This window comes from Myotis brandtii, unplaced genomic scaffold (genome assembly GCF_000412655.1).
Source record: "Myotis brandtii unplaced genomic scaffold, ASM41265v1 scaffold34, whole genome shotgun sequence".
Classification (NCBI taxonomy): Eukaryota; Metazoa; Chordata; class Mammalia; order Chiroptera; family Vespertilionidae; genus Myotis; species Myotis brandtii.
This window is the reverse complement of record NW_005363098.1, coordinates 515,871-530,457: the sequence shown is the minus strand read 5'-3', so window position 1 is coordinate 530,457 and position 14,587 is coordinate 515,871. Positions and strand designations below refer to the sequence as shown.

Below are 14,587 nucleotides of genomic sequence, written 5' to 3'. Positions count from 1 at the left end.
CCCTATGCTGTTGGCTAGCATTTTATTATTATTACTAATATTTGCCATCGTGTTACTGAGAATGTGCTCTGGATTAAATTATTTTAATTGCATTAAGGACTGCACATTATTTTTATTGAGTATAATTCTCAACCAAGGGAGTGTGATGGCACTAGGCTGCAGGGAGTGCTTTCGAGCCTGTTCACTCCCTGGACTCCTGTCTGCATGTTTGCAGGGACCCTGGCCTCAGTCCTCAGACCCTTCTCTTCCCAGTTTTGCCCACTCTCCATATGATCTCATCCAATCTCATGATTTATTCAGGGGTGGGGAATGACCAGCCCGTGGGCCATATGAAGCCTGCAAAATAATAATTTGGTCTGGCCCTGCAGGCATTAAGGGTGAGTTAATTAAATGTTTGACCAAATGTTTGACCAAATATAGCAGGCTAATTTTTAAGTTGATAATTTTGCATGGTCTGAGAATGATGTGATACATATCCACATGGCCTTTGGCAGAAAAAAGGTTCCCCACCCCTGGCTTAAAATAATGGCCACAAGCTGATTCCATCTCCAGCCCAGACCTCTTCCTAACTCCAGACCTGTGTATTTCACTGCCAACTTGACACCTGTACTTAGATAGATACCTCTCAGGCCTCTCAAACTTGACAGTTACCTGTAAATCACATGCTCCTCCTGTGTTCTGCATTTTGATTTGTGGCATTTCTATGTTTTTAATTGTTCAGCCCAAGCATCTTAATACCTCTGTAACTACGCTTTTCCTTTAGCCGATCAGCAAATCCTAGTAGCTGTTGAGTTTCAAATGCATCTAGACCCTGGCCACTTCTCACCACGGTCACTGCTACCCCACTGACCCACCCTTGGATTACAACCTCCTCCCCTGCTCCCTTCCCTAGCCCACTGCAGTCAGTGCTCAAAACAGCAGCCAGCAGATCCTATCAAATTTAAACCACATCAGGTCATTTCCCTGCTCAGAGCCCTCTATGCTAGTGGCTTCCCGTCTCACTCAGGGTAAAAGTCAAAGTCAAATGTGACCTATAAGGCCCTACGTGAGCGGACTCACCTTAGCTCTTTCTCCTCATCTCCTCTTGTTTCCACTCATTCGTTCTCCTCTTTCCCACTTGGCTATTGCTTAAACATGCCAAGCAGCTTCCCCACCCCTGCCCCCACCTCATTTGCTTCTCCCACTGCCTGGTGTATCCATACAGCACCTTCATTTCCTTCAGACCTTTCATTTAAAATCACCTTCTAGTGAGCCACCCCCCCGCAGCATGCACTGTTTCTAAAATGTCAACATCCTCCCGTACCCTCCCATACCTGCATTGTGTTATATGGCCCTTCCCTTCTTTTATTCCCTAGAGTGTATTGCTGTACATTTGTGCATTTTACCTAATTACCTCATCTGTTGTCTATCTCCCCACAATTGAGTGAAAGTTAATGAGATCAGGGATATCTGTCTTATTAATTATTGTATCCCTAGTGTTTCTAATAGTACCTGGTACCTACTGGATGTTTTGTAGATATTTTTTGAATAAATAAATGAGTGATAGAGCTAGGCTACAAGTTTACCTGTTGCCAGTAGATGCCACTCTCTAAACATATTCCCACATGTGAATGTTTTTCCAGTTTCGTCAGCAGAATGAAAGTTAAACATGTGCAATAATTACTGTATAATTTGAAAGTTTTCTGGTTGAAATCACATTTGTAAACTGTTTGTAGGCATGGCAGATTAAACAGCTGTGGCAGGACCTTCATTCAGATCAGTGTTGTTGTGATCCCTGCATATAATTCGCACATCTGAAAGCTGCATGTAGCTATCAAAATATTTAAACAATGGGGGAGAGCAGCTCTCCTTATATGAATGAGGAGATGAACAAACGTTGATGTTAATCTGATCATCTGTAATCCAAAGTCTCATCTGTGTTCAGCTGACCATCCCTGTGCCTGTATTACCCATAAATCCTGTTTCTCTTCTGCTTCTTTGAAAAGGAGATTTCAAGGAAGGAAAAGGGAAATTTTATATTCTGAGTATGCTGAGTATGCATGTTAGTAATTTATGTCAGTATAATAATCTTTGTTTTAATAGTTGCTTTTTAAATTTTATTTTATGCAGGGCAACACAACTATTTATGTGCTGGAAGAAATGATTGCATCATTGATAAGATTCGACGGAAGAATTGTCCTGCCTGCAGACTTCAGAAATGTCTTCAAGCCGGAATGAATTTGGGAGGTAAGTTTTGTGTTTTTTTAGTTCAGTAAAAATTGTTACTTTGTAATATAATACCACTAGGCTCTATGTACTCCCAAAATTTAAGATTTCCAAAACTCTAACAAGTTCTATATTCATGCTAAAACATTTTTGGAGAAAAGTATGTCTTAACAGGAGTTTAAAAGAAGTATGTCATGTGGCGTTGGTTCCAGTGATGTTTTCACACCTGAGTTTGCCAAGGTTTCAAGAACAGAGCACATAACCAAACAAAAATGAATGACACTTCATAAGTATTGTAGCTAACGGTTTCTGTTACCACATCTGCTTTAAATAATGCATACATGTGATAACATTAACCAGATAGGAATACGTTCCTAACTCCTGGAGAAATGTAATAAAGGAAGACTTAAATGAGCAAAACTTTAAACTGTTATAGGAGCTCACCAAACAAAGGTGGGAAGGAGGTAAAAGACTTGAACCAAACACAAAAGTACACACATTCATGGATGTTATTCAGCAGAGGACTCAACCTCCTAATGGTATCAGTTTTCCCTAAATTAATTTATAAATCTAACACAATCCTAGCAGAAATACCAGTTGATGATTCTGAGTTTCTAAAGGACAGCCAGAAAAATTCTGGAAAAGAAAAATAACAAGGGCAACTAGCTCTCCCAAATGGTTAAACATATGATACTGCTACAGTAATTAAATAGGCTGTGTATTTGTTTACTGATTGTCAACAGAAAATCAAGAAATAGATTCAAATAATATGAGAATTTTGTGTATAATAAAGTTGGCATTTCAGATCAGTGGGGAGAGGTTAGATTATTCAACAGAAGTTATTGTGACAACTGGGAAGCCATCTGGAAAACAAAGTTGAATCCAAACTCTTACTATCCACCAAAATAAATTCTGAGTATTTCAAAGATTTAAACTTTGAAATATAACTACAGAATTACCAAAAGAAAACATGGTTTTAAAAATATATATATTCTCTAAGTAGAGAAGACCTTTCTAAGTATTTAATAAACGCAGAAGCTATAAAAGAAAAGAATCGAAGAAATCACCACTAATTGCAAGTCAAATATTACTGCAAATAGTGGCTGGTCCAGAGAGGCCCAGGCCGGTTAAGAGGCAGAATGCCTGCTTGGGAACCCTTGTTCAGCCACTTTCTAAACATGTAACCTCAGGCAAGTTACCAAGTTTCTGTTCATCTATCACTTGCATCGATCACAATCAGTGGTGTGATGGGTGATGGTAATGCTCATTGCAATTTCTATAGCACTTTCACACATTATGTGGAAGACAGTATTTCCCCATGTTTTGGTGATGGTAAACCTCAAGTGCTTAGGGAAGTTAAGTGACTTGCCCAAAAATGCCCAGCCAGTAAGGTGATGAAGCTGAATGGTGGATCTGTGGGCTCCTGGTCTGATGTTTTTGGTATACCACACAGCTCCCTTCTTCTAATAATCCAAATCATCGCAGGTGTGGCACAAAAGATCGCCTTCTGGCGCAGGTGAGTGGGGATCAGGAGAGATTAATACTTTACCATCTGAATGGCACAATTGTACAGCCACTGGTTGTAAAAGGAATTCTAAATCAAGTTTGTCAAGTCCAACATCAGAGGTCTGGTAGGATGTGACACAGCATTCATGTGATCTGTTGTTGGTTTCTGTACGTGTGGGATATGTCTGGTTGGTTTTAGTAAACCATTTTGATAAAGAGAAAGCTTGCTTTGAATCTTGAGATCATTGAAAGTAGTGAGTCAAAACGGACAGAGTGGAAATTAATATTTATGAAAGTAGTATTTTATTTATGGTCAAGTTATAATTTAACCACTTCTGGTTCATGGATTAAATAATTAACTTTTACTAATTATCCAGTTGCAGTAACATACGTTGTAATTTTCTTTTTCCTTTATCACTTATTCTGAAGCCTCTCTTTTAGTTTCCAGTTAGGCCAAAAGAAATGCTAGCCATTTTATTATATTTTTTTAAAAGGTAATGCAAAGTTTAACCTTTTAATGAAAAGTGATTTTTAAAATAAAAAAAATGTGAATTGAAACCTTTTCAGACATGTTCCACTATCACCCCTGCTTTCCCAGCAAAGCAGAGCTGACCAGTCCCTTCTCATCCAGCCCTCTCCCTGCCACCTCTGGAGGATAAGGCAGATGACCACCCACTATAATACTGGGGAGGCATTTTCTGTTAGTGAATGATCCTGACTCCCAGAGCAGAATTAGCCAAACCCTTCTAAAGACTTCACGGGTCCCAAACACTTTAAAATGCTCTTTTCCCTATCCTGTCAGCTGGTTAGAGCGTAATCCTGCCCATGCTTCCAAAGCAGGCTCTCCTTTAGAAAGTGGAGGCAGGGGAAAGAGCGATAGGTTTGTATTCCTCAGAAAATAAAGCCATAAATGTGCCTCTTCCCTTTTGTCGAGATCCACTCCCTCCCTCCCACAAGTACTCTTCTTTTCTTTAAAAATCCTGCTGAGCTTTAGGCCGCATACAAAGGAAAATATAGCAGGAGATGTGAGCATGTCAACAGAGAAATGGAAAGGAAAATAGCAGCTTTTCTGGCCCCAAGCTGGGCCTGCCATTCTTAGTATAGCCCCTATTAGGAGATCTAAAAAAAGGTCCTGGTTCTGTATGCAGGAGCATTTACCTCCTTCTCCAAAGGAAGGAGTCACTTTACTGTTACATGCCAGTATCCTGAAGAGCATGATCTAGTCATGTCTTTTAAAGGTTCTCCTAAAAAATATAAAGTTCAGCCTAAAAGCTAAGTGGCCCTCAGATCAAAAATGAGTCCTTTGGTGTGTTTCTGGCTTGTCTGCACTTTGACCATAGAATATAGAGGGGATCTTAGAGGTGTTTTGTTTTATTTTGTTTTGCTTTGTTTCTATTCCAAGCCTCCCATTTTACAGCTAAGAAACTTGGAATTCAAGATCCTATCACTAGAGACCTGAAAAATGCATTGTAGTCATGGTGACAGGATGATTGCTAGACTTGCTGCAGTGATTACATTGTCGAGTATATAAATGTGGAATCACTATATTGTACACCTGAAACTAATAGGATATTGTATACAAACTATACTTAATTTTTTTAAAAAATTTATAAAGGATTTTAATTCAGTTGCCTTTCCATTTTTTCAAAGCACCTCTCCATGTCTCATTTTTCACTAGATATTCTAAGAAGTCCATTTTTACATTCCTTTAATGAAGATTCTAAAATATTAAAATCTTGCTTCCTGTAGCTTTAAAAAATGTAGACTTCAAAACCACAGGATAATCCTAATTCTGGTTCCAGTGTACTTCCATCACATACCTGCAGCTTTCCTTAATCCCAGCAACCACTTTTACTCAGTTTACCTGGAGCGCTTCAGCAGGGGTGGGGAACCTTTTTCCTGCCAAGGGCCATCTAGATATTTATAATATCATTCCCGGGCCATACACAATTATCAACTTAAAAAATTAGCCTGCTATCGTTGGTCAAGCATTTAATTAACTCCCCCCTAATGCCTTGGCAGGGCCAGGCCAAATGATTTCTTGGGCCTTACACAGCCTGTGGGCCGAATGTTCCCCACTCGATTTATTGGGTAGCCAGATCGGGTCCACCGTTTCCTCTTGGAATGGAACATGTCACGTGGAAAGAGAAAAGGATGTCGGATACAGGAAGGAGTAGCAACAGCAGACATCATGGTTGCTTTTTGGGAGGCAGAGAAAAGGCAACTAGGTTAAAAATTGAAGGGACACAAAGCTCAAATGCTGGGAGTCATTCAAAGAAACAGACGCTCTTGTGCATTATTAACAAGAATGGAACCAAAGAGAGGAAAATATTTAGATTAATGGTCATCAACATAATGCAATATTAATCAGCCAATAAAATCACAGCAATGAAAATTCATAATGACATAGAATACTTTCTGGAAAACCAGTAATAAAAAATTATTTTGGTTATTCTGTGATTACAACTATACATGAAGAGACTCACGTGAGTCAAAAGACGAGAAAGAAATGTTAAATACACAAAATGATTGTGTTAGTGAGGATTATGGACAAGGCTTTTCTTCTCTTTTTTTCTAGTTTGTGAATAATATGAACATGTTTTATAACAAAATTTAAAGAAAAGAGTTCATAATTTTGGACAAAAGAGAAGGGAAGCAGAAGATAACTAATAGTGCTTCTGAAAACTTAAAAGAATTAGAAAAAGTAAAGAATTAGACATCCGAATAGCCAAAGGAGTAGATTTTCCTGAACAGGAAGGAGTGTTTGGGGGGTGGGGAATAAAATGATTGAGACATCAGTAAGTCCCCTGCTGTGAAATGCTTTAAAAACTGAAATGAAGAAGTAAGTGAAAAATAAATGACCCAGAGACCAAAGAGTGACAGAATCATGACTGACTCACCAAGCGCAGAGAGAAAGATCTTTTTACTTGAAATTGGCTTTATCTGCCAGTATCTTGCTGCAACTGGTTGGCTTGATCACCTGCAAAACTCGGGCAGTGTAGGTCTGGTGAGAGAAATTACAGGATCAACTCCGGTGAGAACGTAGGTTTAATATCAGAAATCAAATAAGAAAAACAATTTTTGTATCTCTAAGGGTCTCCTGAGGCAGTATATACAGTAGTCTGTAGAAGTTTAGAAAGCCCAAGTGTAATGACTTTTGTGAAGAAATACCATTCCCCAGATATTTTTTCTTCCTTTCATTCCTCTTGCTTCTAGGCAGTAAGAATTTCAGTGGGACTTTTGAGCAGGAAAGAGGAGGGGGAAATAGCACATTTGTATAAACTGATGAAATTATGTTTTTAGAATCTCCATATATAAGTTACACCGTATTAATTGTCATAGTGATATGATTGGATTAAGCAACTGGTATTTTTACCCTACAAATTTTATGGAGGAGAGTTCAGAATTGGTGCCAAAGCAGATAGAATTTAAAGATGTTCTGTATTTCTTCAATTCCAAGTCATTTTCTTCCTTTCAAATTTTAACTGTTATGATTATAATTTGCAGTCAATATGTACATTTGGTTTTTATCTGTTTTCTTTGAAACTCTAATTGATTTGGTTTCTAATCCTAAGACTGTGACATCTCAGAACAGAAGCAATTCAGGCCTTCTGTGCAGAGGGCCATCCTCCCTAGAATGCATGCATCTGTGGGCACACTCCTCAGAGAGCTGACTCAAGCAGGCTGCCATTCTCGGGACTTTTAAAGTACATAACCTAGGGATGCTGAAATGTTCTTCTTGGGCCTCAGATATTATTTGGTACTTCCATTTTTCCTTTAACTTTTTCATTTGTCATCCCAGTCTTACTTCCCAACCTTATGGATATCCTGTTATTTGGCCTTGATGGTCTCAGGACACCTAGAGTCAGAGCTGTACTTTCTCAGTTTTCTTGTCGCTGGTCCATCAGCAGCCTTTTACCTCTACACAGTCCCTGATGTTCTCTGTAACACAAAATTGTTACCTAACTCTCAGGTGAAATAATGGGGCTGCTTGGTTTTGGTCTTGTTTTGTTCATGGCATTTCATATCATTGTTACACTAGAGGCCCAGTACATGAAATTCGTGCAGGGGGGGGGGGGCCCCCCAGCCCTACCTGCCCCCTCTCCAATCTGGGAGCCCTCAGGGGGAGCCCTCTCCAATCCGGGAGCCCTGATGGCTTATGCCCACTCCCTGAGGTTCTCTGTTCTCTGCAGGGCCTGGCCGCTCTGCGCCCACTGCCCAGAGGCTCTCCGCGGCCCAGAAGCCCTCCCTGTGTGCGCACTACCCAGAGGCCCTCTGCAGCTGGGGTGGGATACTTGCCTTGTTGCCACGGCGACAAAGCAAGCATTCCACCAGGCCACTCATGCTGCCCGCTCTCAGTGGCCGCCCCCCCAGGACTGGGGGACTCTGGCAGGGCTGAAGGGACTGGCGCCACCATTTTGTGGCTATGGGCGCCGCCATCTTTGTGACGGAGTGATGGTTAATTTGCATATCACCTTTTTATTAGATAGGATTCTTTCAGGTCACTTCAGTGATAGAGTTTTGGGGGGTATAAGGATAGTGTTAATTTTGCAGGTTTTGTGGAATACTGAGATGTCATTTAGAACACAACAGGTTTTCAATTTCTAGAATTTTTCCGATATTTTTTTCTCTTTTTACCTACTTCTTTGCACTGAGCTCTCTCCTCCCTACCTGGTTTCTTTTGCTTACACCAGGTTTTCACTCTCCTGTTTCTACCTACTGTTTTCTCTCTGTCTGTCAGCTTCAATGTCAGTGTCCTGCATTCAGACTTCCCGAGAGAGGGTCAGGCCAGTGGGTGGGCCACTGCAGAATAGAGCTTCTTACTGGGTTGAGCCCTCCAGGGCATACCAACAAACACCTGCCTTTGCCTCTATTGCCCTCCAGGCCCCTGTGCCCAGGTTGTAGGTCCTTGTGGTACAAACTATGACCTGTGCCAAGACACACATTGACCCCATTTTTCAGAAAGGAGCTCTAAGTATAGGTAGCAGTCAGAGAGATAATAGATGCATCTCCGGGATGAACTCATAACAGTTAGTCATGTGTTCACTGTGGAGCATTCTTAAATCACAGCAATTGTTTCAAGCCCAGATTTTTATTCACATGTTATAAGTTGTCCCTATATTTGGAAGAAAAAGGTGTCAGTTTTTAGTAAGCAGATTGACAAAGCAAAATAATAGCCTTTCATGCTTCTTGGATCAGAACGACTAAGGCTTTATTTTAGAATTCAAGGCGTTTTGATATGGCTACTTTGAAAATACACAAACCAAGCCAAACTCAAAAAGCATGAGTAAAGCAAACCTTAAGCTTTTTTTTTATAATCACCAATTAATGTGTAGGTGGACATTCTCTTATAGAGCATATCTCTATACTTGAGTTGTTCTCTTTCCCTAAGATCGAGGATGAGGGGTGAGGAATATGGAGATATTAGGGAAGGAAAAGGAACCACTTATAAGCAAGCTGCCTAGGTTTACCGCCCTCAGTCATCTTAGAACATTCTAGGGGAAATCTCCCTGCCGGTCCTATAGGACTCAGTTGTCCTGTCTACCTCAGACCCTGATGTCCCAAAGTTATCATCTCTGAATTCATTTACTTTCAGTTAACAGACCTGTCCACTGGGGAGTGTACAGCTCAGGCTTTCTCCATTCAAAAATCTAGAGACTAATGATCTGCTATGCGTTGGCTTTCTGAATAAATATCCTCTTCTCTCCATTTTCTCAGTAAAATACTGGGATTGTGAAGATGGGGAGAGGCAGCTATTTATGTTACAATAAATCTTCTGTTCTCACCTCTAGCATGTACAGAAAACCATTCAGCTAACTTTCTAACAGTCCTTCAGTCTCTGATAGTAAATATGTATGATACTTAATACAATTAGGGTCTTTTAAAGTGATGATTTTGGGGCGACAGATAGCATACCTTTTAAAGACTAACCCAGTCTTACTAGATTTTAAACATATTTTTAACCAGCCCTGGCCAGGTCGCTCAGTTGGTTAGAGTGTCATTCCATTATGCCAAGGTTCTGGGTTTGATCCCAGTCAGGGCACATACAAAAATCAACCAATGAATGCATAAATAAGTAGGACAACAAATCAACATTTATCTCTCTCTCTCTCTCTCTCTCTCTCACTCGCTCTCTCTCTTGCTCTCACTCTCTTTCTCTTCTTTCCTCTCTCTCTAACATCAATAAAGAAAATTATTTTAATAATTTTTTATTGATTTATCAAATTATAAAATACATCTCATCACAGTGATTAAAAAAGGAATGTAAAAGTTCTCTGTAATAAATTAGGAGAATAAGGATGGAAGAAGAGTCAAGATATTTTCTGAGCCCTTTATTTACTGATTCAAAAATAATTTACATTTTGACAGAGAGGCTCTGAAAAGCTGAACTGGCAGAGCTAATATAAATAGCTTCTTCAGAATGTGATGCTTCATTATTTTGATCTGTCAACAATATAAAGGCAGTTGCAGAGTTACATCATAAAAATAAGGAACTCCAAAATGTAATCCTATATAATAAAAGAGAAATGTGTAAATTGACCATCCCTTTGCTACGCTCACCAGCCAATCAGGAGTTAAGATGGCGGGTTAATTTGTATACACAGGCACCAGGTGGAGAGCAGAAGCGGGAGAGCCAGCAACTTGGGGGGACGTGGCTCCCTCCGTCACTCCCTTGGGGGGATGTGACTCCCTTGGTCGCTGGGCGGAGAGAAGAGCAGGAGAGCCGGAGGCTTGGGGGGCCCTGGCTCCCTCGGTTGCTCCCAGTGCAGGGAACACCAGGAATTCTGGGAATAGTAGTTCTGATGGCAGCCCCAGGACCGGAAGCAGAAGCCCAGAGCACGGGGAGCACCAGGAATGCTGGGAATCTAGTCCTGGTGGCAGACAGATCTCCTAGACCAGTGATGGCGAACCTATGACACGCGTGTCAGAGGTGACACGCGAACTCATTTTTTTGGTTGATTTTTCTTTGTTAAATGGCATTTAAATATATAAAATAAGTATCAAAAATATAAGTCTTTGTTTTACTATGGCTGCAAATATCAAAAAATTTCTATATGTGACACGGCACCAGAGTTAAGTTAGGGTTTTTCAAAATGCTGACATGCCGAGCTCAAAAGGTTCGCCATCACTGTCCTAGACACTAAAGCAAAGTGTGCCTGGAGCAAGTTACTGTTGCAGTGGGGGAGGGAGGGAAAGCAAAGATGAGAGACATAAGTAAAATCAGAGTGTCTAGGAAAAATTAAAGGGAAGATATCCTAAAACTTCCAGGAAATCTCCACCAATGAAGCAAAGAAAAAAAAGCTTCTATTATTCTGTGAGCAACAAACCAAACTGGGTTGGGGGTCTCAGACAATTCGCTCATATGATTGCAAAGACATACAGAAACTCCCAGATTGGAGAGGGTGCAGGTCGGGCTAAGGAACCCTTCCTGCCCCCATGCACGAATCTTCGTGCCCCGGGCCCCTAGTTGTTCTATATTCCTCCTCCTGTGTTTTATGTCGTATTTATTTTGAAAGCATACTAATGTGAAATATGTTTAAATAGTGATGAAAATAAGCATTCTGTTACCATATAATTTTTATACTGAGATTAATTTTATTTGTATAGGAGGGTGTCACGGTGTTTAAAAAGTGTTCACTCATCAATTCCACATCGATCACAGCATGCCTCTGAAATTCCAGGTGTTCCGAGTGGTGTTGCCAGTGTAGTGATGATGAAGCAGTCACTGGCCTTGCTTTAAAAGATCTAATCTTTTAAAGAGATGTATTTAGAGAAATGTATTTAGAGCCATGTAGGCATTGGACATTTAGCAAGTGGGTGCTTAAGCTCACCCTTAGAGTTGACAATGGCCCAAATCCCCGGAGTCCTTTCTCTTTGTTTTAGAAGGGTATCGGCAACTTCTTCACTTGTATCTGTGGAAACAGGGCGGTGGCACCTCAGGATGGCTCTTTGTGCCCCTGTCCCCTGATATTTGATTGGTTCATCCTGGTTGCTCCCTTTGTGTACTGATCCCATCAGATGGCCCATGGCATCTACCTGTACTTGGGTAGGACATTGTCTGGGAAGGAGCAGCTCTGCACTGTGAAGTCCTGCAGAGGCCATGGCTCCTTCCTGATTGCTCACCTCAGTTCCAGCTGCAGCATCTCTCCACAGACAGAATCCTCTCCCCGAACTTGGACTCTGAAAACCAGCCCTTCACATTCTCACCCCAAAATTGATTGCAACTTTCCTGTAAAGATTTCTGGCCGCCTTAGAGTTTTTAAAGTCGCTGTAGTCTGAGGAAGACTGAGGCAGCTCCGGTTGACCTCCTTGGAATGCATGCCCTGTCCATCCCTCTTGCCGCTTTTATAACAGATACTAGGAAATCCCTGTGAAGGAGGACTTGCGACTCGGAGGTGACTTTGTAGCAGCCGGCTTTCTGTCATCTCCTTCCATTTTTAACCCACCCCAGCACACTACTGTTTCCCTAGAAACTTCAGAACTCATCTTCAGCAGCCACCAGAGAAACCAGTAGAAACTCATATGAATAATTTTTTTAATGTTAGTAACTGAAGATTTCTTTTAACATCGTTTTCTTAATCTAGCAATCTTCAAAACAAGCCATTCTTAATTCTAAAATTATACTGATTCATCAGTGAAAACTCAGTTTCCTCTTTATTTGCTATGTAAATGAAAGGAATTACACGTTAATTACTTAGAAACATTTGATACGTTAATTGGCTCACTTTTTAAATGTATTTTAAAGCAAAAACTTAAATCCCATAGAGCAAAAATTCTTTTCCATTCTGTATGTACTCATATGTCTAGGTAAATGAAGTTGAGTCAGATTAGAAAGTTTAAGCCACATTCGAAAGATTACACCTGAGAGTGGTGGGAAGCCTGGGAGGACTGTGCAATTAAGCGACCCTGTAGGACTGTTCTCAGTTCTCACTGGGGATCGGATTCGTCTGTCAGGGCTTTGCTTTAAGCACACTCACGATGCCTTCCTCCCTGAGACTCTCCTGCAGTAAATGGGATTGGAAGGTGGGCACCTTGACTTTCACAAAGTGCAACCTGTTGTCTTGAGTTCACTAGAGCTGAGAATCCCTGACCCGGTGGTTGCTGTAGCATCGGCAGCAGTTTTCTTAGGATAAGAAAGCATTTTTGTTTATTTTTTAAAAGCCCTTTAGTTTTAATTTTTTTTCTATTTAATGTTATTTTTATTTCTCTCAAGGAAATCGCTAATCAGCATTTGGTATTTCTTCATCAGGAGACGTCTCCTAAAAATGATATTTTAAGTTAATATATTTGTGTTTTCTTGCCATACAACATAGCTTTACAAAGGACCAGGTTAGCTTTTAGCCTATTGACAATAATAGTTATGATGCAATACCATTAGGTATCTTTGACAAGCTATACATTTAAATGCTGCAGATATTTGGAGCAGAGTGTTCAAAGCTGAAAGAGGAAGGTGGTTCCTTATCCTCAGAGAGGACAAGTATCAGACCATGACCCTTCATTTCTGGGTGGGAGCCTAGGGTGGGGAACAATCTTGAAAGAAGATTGAGCAGGAAAAGAAGGGGGCCCTGGAGAGGTTTGTGATCTGTTATAATAGAGGAAGCAAATTTAGAAATGCCACCCTAAGTGTACCCACTTCTGTTTGCTTTCCCTACCTCATACCCTGGACGCGTGTAGACATTTGTATCCACTGGTGAGAGGGGAGAGCAGAGAAAAAGGTGCCAGGGCTACACCTTGCCATCCCCCTTCCCCTCACACACACACACATACACACACAAGGTGCCCTGGGCCCTGGGCCTCGCCCTGGGTGTCCTCTCTCGTGCCTGCAGTCAGTGGGTTAGAAGGAAAAGAGAAAAGTCTGTGTCTCCCAAGTTGTCAGGATGGGTCTCTCCTCCTCCATCCTGTTTGTTCTTCAGGGTAAATGCCTCTGGACCCATTTCTCGTCCTTGCTCAGTAGATGGTGTGGGTCACTTTTTCAGTGAATGTTAATGGTGACACTCTTGTTGGCTTTCTAGTTCTTTTATGGTTAAAGCAAAGTCCTTATCAGGCTTTCAATATTATGTAAGACATTTGATTAAAATACTCTGGAGTTAAAAACAGATTCAAAATAAACTGAAAAGAGCTTGCTTTAACTTTATTTACTCTAAGGCTCTCTGAATGCCCTATTCCCAAACAGGCTTTTATATCTACTATATTGATTTTTCTAAAAATATTTTATTTAGTTTTTTAATAAAATCAGAAGCCTCCCCTTAGGTTATTTGAAAATAAGTGGGACCCTATGACTGAACATAAAGCAGTGAACACAATGCTGGTTTGATTTCAACTCCCACACCTCCCCCTTTCCAGCTCTACCTGCTCCCCTCCCCTTGAAAGGGTCTGAGCTGCTTATGGGATCATCCTGTGTGACTGACTAGTTAGGCAACCTGCCTCACTTTCCCTACCCTCTGCACACAGCTTCTCCCCTCCACAGCTTTCTCTGGCCCAGTGATGTGGGCAGCTTCTATCAAGTCAGCCTTGCTGGTTGAGTGGCATGGCCCCCTTCGTCAGGCACAGCAAAGGCCTCTCATTTGCACCAGATATAGGAAGGCTGAGAGGGGGAGCCAACCATATTCCTATGGGTATGAGCCTCCTATTGCTGCTATAACACAGTACCACAAGCTTAAAAAAACACAAATTTATTATCTAAGAGTTCTGGAGGTCAGAAGTCCAAAATGGGTTCCTGTGAGCTCTAATCATTGTGTCAGTAGGCTGTGTTTTTTTGTTTGCTTGTTTTATTTATTTATTTTTTTATTTTTATTTTTTTTTAGGATGTGTTTTTTTAATATATTTTTTTATTGATTAAGATATTACATATGTGTCCTTATACCCACATTACCCC

At 40.8% G+C, this 14,587-nt stretch overlaps 1 protein-coding gene across 3 annotated transcripts in view; it reads left to right on the top strand.

Annotated features, from left to right (window-relative positions):
* NR3C2 (nuclear receptor subfamily 3, group C, member 2) overlaps positions 1 to 14,587 on the top strand; it is a 294,691-nt gene that overhangs the window by 207,430 nt on the left and 72,674 nt on the right. For all 3 annotated transcript variants that reach the window (XM_014543864.1, XM_005871406.2, XM_014543865.1), the window contains exon 4: positions 2,110 to 2,226. In XM_014543864.1, coding sequence (XP_014399350.1) covers positions 2,110 to 2,226 — 117 coding nt within the window. The remainder of the gene's footprint in view (positions 1 to 2,109; positions 2,227 to 14,587) is intronic.